General features: G+C 39.6%; 1 protein-coding gene across 1 annotated transcript; it reads right to left on the bottom strand.

The window, feature by feature from the left end:
* Window positions 1–554: 554 nt before the first annotated feature.
* On the bottom strand, window positions 555–2,614 carry MC5R (melanocortin 5 receptor). Its single transcript, XM_086609184.1, has 2 exons — window positions 2,541–2,614; window positions 555–1,614 (listed from the first exon to the last, which is right to left on the bottom strand). Exons 1-2 carry the CDS (start codon window positions 2,612–2,614, stop codon window positions 555–557), a joined length of 1,134 nt encoding a protein of 377 aa, XP_086465310.1.
* Window positions 2,615–3,571: the final 957 nt, after the last annotated feature.

Consider the following 3,571-nt stretch of genomic DNA (forward strand, 5'->3'; position numbering starts at 1 on the left):
ATGACTGGAACACAAGACTGCTGATATGTGCATATATATTGGTCATAACTGTTGAGCAAATTACATGAACCCTGATAATTCGAGCTACTTCTCTGATTGTATGCCTTCAGAAGGAAATAGCAAAAAACTTGGGAATTCTGGGCATCAACATAAGCCATACTGTATCTAGAGAGATAAAGAATATCAAGAGAAACACATTGAGAGGCTGATGGATTCATTTTCATAGCAGGTCACACTTATTGCATTTAACAGAAAGAAAAATAAGGCTTTCCCCATATAATCTTCTTGTAAGATCCAGCCTTCAGTAGGGCAAATGAGATTAAAAATGTTCTTTCTCCCTGCAATACAGATGCACGGAGTAGCTCCTATCACCAGTGTGAGAGAGGTGCATGGAGTGAAAGAAAGGTAAAATTGCATTTAAAAATTGGTTTCCGATTGCCACAGAAATCACAACAGCTGAACGGAGAAAGATGTTCCATAGGCATTTCGGCAGAATTACAAGATGTTGCAAGATGTTGCATTCCAATTCTCTTCCCTGGTTTGGTTTTATTTTCTTAATACTTGTTTGATAACCCACAGACCATTCTCAGGCTATAGCAACAAATTATCTCTTTGAAGGTCTTCCTCATTTCTTGGCTACGAAAGGCATAGATCAAGGGATCAATCACTGAGTTGCACATAATGAGAATGAGGTACATGTTGAAGTGAGACATGAAGCAAACGCAGTAGAGGTTTTGAGGGCAGGAGATCATCAGGATGAGATGGAGGAAGAATGGAGCCCAGCACACAATGAAGATGCCAAGAAGCATAGTCAGAGTGATGGCTCCTTTCATGCTGGTTCTTTGACGGACAGAGTTGTACCCAGGCAAAGCAGCTATTTTCTTCACATGAGTACGAGCCAGGAGGAACATATGGATGTACAGTGAGACCATGAGGAACAACATGGTAAAAAACATAGTGATGAGACAAATGATCACATAAGTTGATTCATAATAAAGGATGAAGACAATGCCACAGCCCGTGCAAAAGGTCCAGATGCATGCAATAATAAGTCCCGATCTTTTGACTGTCATGATGTTGTGATAACGCAGGGCATAGAAGATGGTGATATACCTGTCTACTGCTATAGCCAGCAAACTGCACATGGAAGCCACCACAGATATGCAGATCATTGAATCAAAGACATTGTCTATATGACGGATGAAGGCATCTTCCATAATTATGTGCCTATTGTTTATTAAGTATATCGTTATTGTCTCCCAAGCATTAGACACACTAACCAGCATGTCAGCCACTGCTAAACTGCAAACAAAAAAATACATGGGTGAATGCAAGTTCTTGTTCTTAAGGATCGCACATATAACTAAGATATTTTCAAGGAGGCTTACAATGCCCAGAGATAGGAACACTTCAGCCGCAATGACCACTTGCTCACATGGCGATGACTTGCTCTTCACAGTAGGCACAGTAAAGTTGCTGCCAAAGGCACTCAGGTTTAGTTCAGAAACATACAGTTGAGAGGACGTGTTCATCTCTGGAAGTAAACACGTTCTGTTCTTTCTGAGGGACTTGCCAAGGAGTGCAGTAAATGCATTTTCCAAAAGGCGAAGGACCCTGCCAAAAAAAATATAGCATGACAAGAACAGGCAGAAGTTGACAAAACATATATCATCCATTTCTATTTAATTTAACTTGTACACATCCTGCTTCTACCATACCACATTCCTTTACCGATTCTAAATTAACCTCCGATTGGCTGAGAGTTCTTCTACCCAACCTTACTGGGAATTAAAACCACAAACTAATGAAGAGATTCATGTGCTCTTCATTCATAGTTTTGTTTATTCTATCTGGTCTCCCAGAAGTGAGCACAATGTCCTGGAAATTCTGCTAAACACAAAACAACAAACAGTTTTCAGAGTCTCAATTCTCAGAGCCCAGAAATGCAGAATATAGTATGAGATTCAGCAGAACTTACTGACTTGAATACAATATATAGAAGTTTGAATTATTATCACAGTTAAGAATTGAACATTTTCAGTAAATTATCTAAATGCTTTCCTGACCTTTGTGCTTTTTAAGTTTGCACGAACTGTGTTACAAAAAGCTTATCTGTGCAATACTAACATGCTCGCTTAAGGGAACAGTATTAAACCTCTAAACAAGGCAAACCCACACATTTCAGGATAGACTAAGGTTACAGAATCAGCATGGGGGGAATTCTGTCATAAAAATAAATTTTCCATTCTGATCATGGATATTTTATTCAATGCTTTTTCGGTAATGAGAATATTCAGGGCAAGTTGTAAGTCGTCGGATTCTTAATAAAGGGGACACTTAAAGCTGATCGTCAGTGACTTGTTGCAAATAAAATTCAAAGCTTATCAATATAAATAATTTTCAGTTTTTAAAAGTAACCTTTCGTTTACAATCAAGAATTAACTGTACCTATTTACCAGAGATGGTTCTTCAGCTGCTCTTCCTCTTCATCGCCTGCAACCTTTCCTCCAGAGAGCAGAAGTTTCAGCCCCTCTCCTCACCCAACATCTGGGGCTGGGGACTCCTTGGTGGGAATGGACGACAAAAATAGAGGAAAAGGAATGAATAAATCCATAAAGGCAAGGCTGGCTACTATAAATTACTTACTGAGCAACTGTCTTTTTATAGACTCCAAGCAATAATGACTTCAGTACTCAAACAGTGGCTCCTCCTCTCCTTTGCCCCTCTGAACTTCTCTTTTCACCTATTTTGTTAGCACAGGCTTGGGTTTTTACTACCATCTAGTGGTCTCCTCTTGTCTTTCTAAGTGTACTGTGATTTTGATCTAAAACTCATGATGAGCTTTTTAAAATATTAAAGGAGGAAATGCACTAGGCAGGCTCCTTTCCCAAAACATTTTTTGTGTGTGTTTCTTTTCTCTGCTGTTGTTAGTACTCACGGTAAGTTCATACTGGTATAATACTCCAAAAGAGGTGAGAGCAGAAGAGTATTACTGAAGTGGGAGGCTTATTACTTTTATAAGCATTTTTCTTATATTCACGGTTATAATTTTGCAAGAATAAGAAACACACTGTTACAAAACTCAGAGAACATACAGTCAAGCCTGTCACTCTACTAATAAAAGATATAACTCAAGTAATTTGTGTGAAAAAATAGAATAAATCAATGGTTGTATTCTGGTGCCCTTGCTAGAATAGGGATTTTGATGCAGATGTGGAAGGAGCACACATCACACCGTGCTGGGAGCCAGGGCTTCCCAAGGCAGATGTGAGTTCCCCCAGGTTTCACAGGGTCTAAAAGCTGGGAAACCTGATGCTCAGTATTGCAATGGCTGAAGTGCCTCTGTGGGTCTAGCAGTCAGGCAGTCCAAGCCCATTCTGGACCTTACCCAAAAGGTGGCAAAATCGTTTCGAGTCTTTTCTTTAGCAAATAGGCTCTGCTTCTTCGTGCAGACTGAAGAATACAAAGCACACGCCTTCCTGACACTACCAAATGCCCGTTATGTTATCTGTTAATCAGCCAGTCAAATACCATGCAGGATTTGAAGTTAGATTGAGATAAGAAGTCTCTG

This window comes from Tauraco erythrolophus, chromosome 3 (genome assembly GCF_009769465.1).
Source record: "Tauraco erythrolophus isolate bTauEry1 chromosome 3, bTauEry1.pri, whole genome shotgun sequence".
In the NCBI taxonomy this organism is placed as follows: Eukaryota; Metazoa; Chordata; class Aves; order Musophagiformes; family Musophagidae; genus Tauraco; species Tauraco erythrolophus.

Excerpts from the sequence above, each read along its gene's own strand:
- MC5R (XM_086609184.1), bottom strand. The coding sequence starts at position 2,614 with ATGGATTTATTCATTCCTTTTCCTCTATTTTTGTCGTCCATTCCCACC. Across the intron at positions 1,615-2,540 it reads TCCCCAGCCCCAGATGTTGG|GGTCCTTCGCCTTTTGGAAA; the intron begins GTGAGGAGAGGG and ends TTTTTTTGGCAG.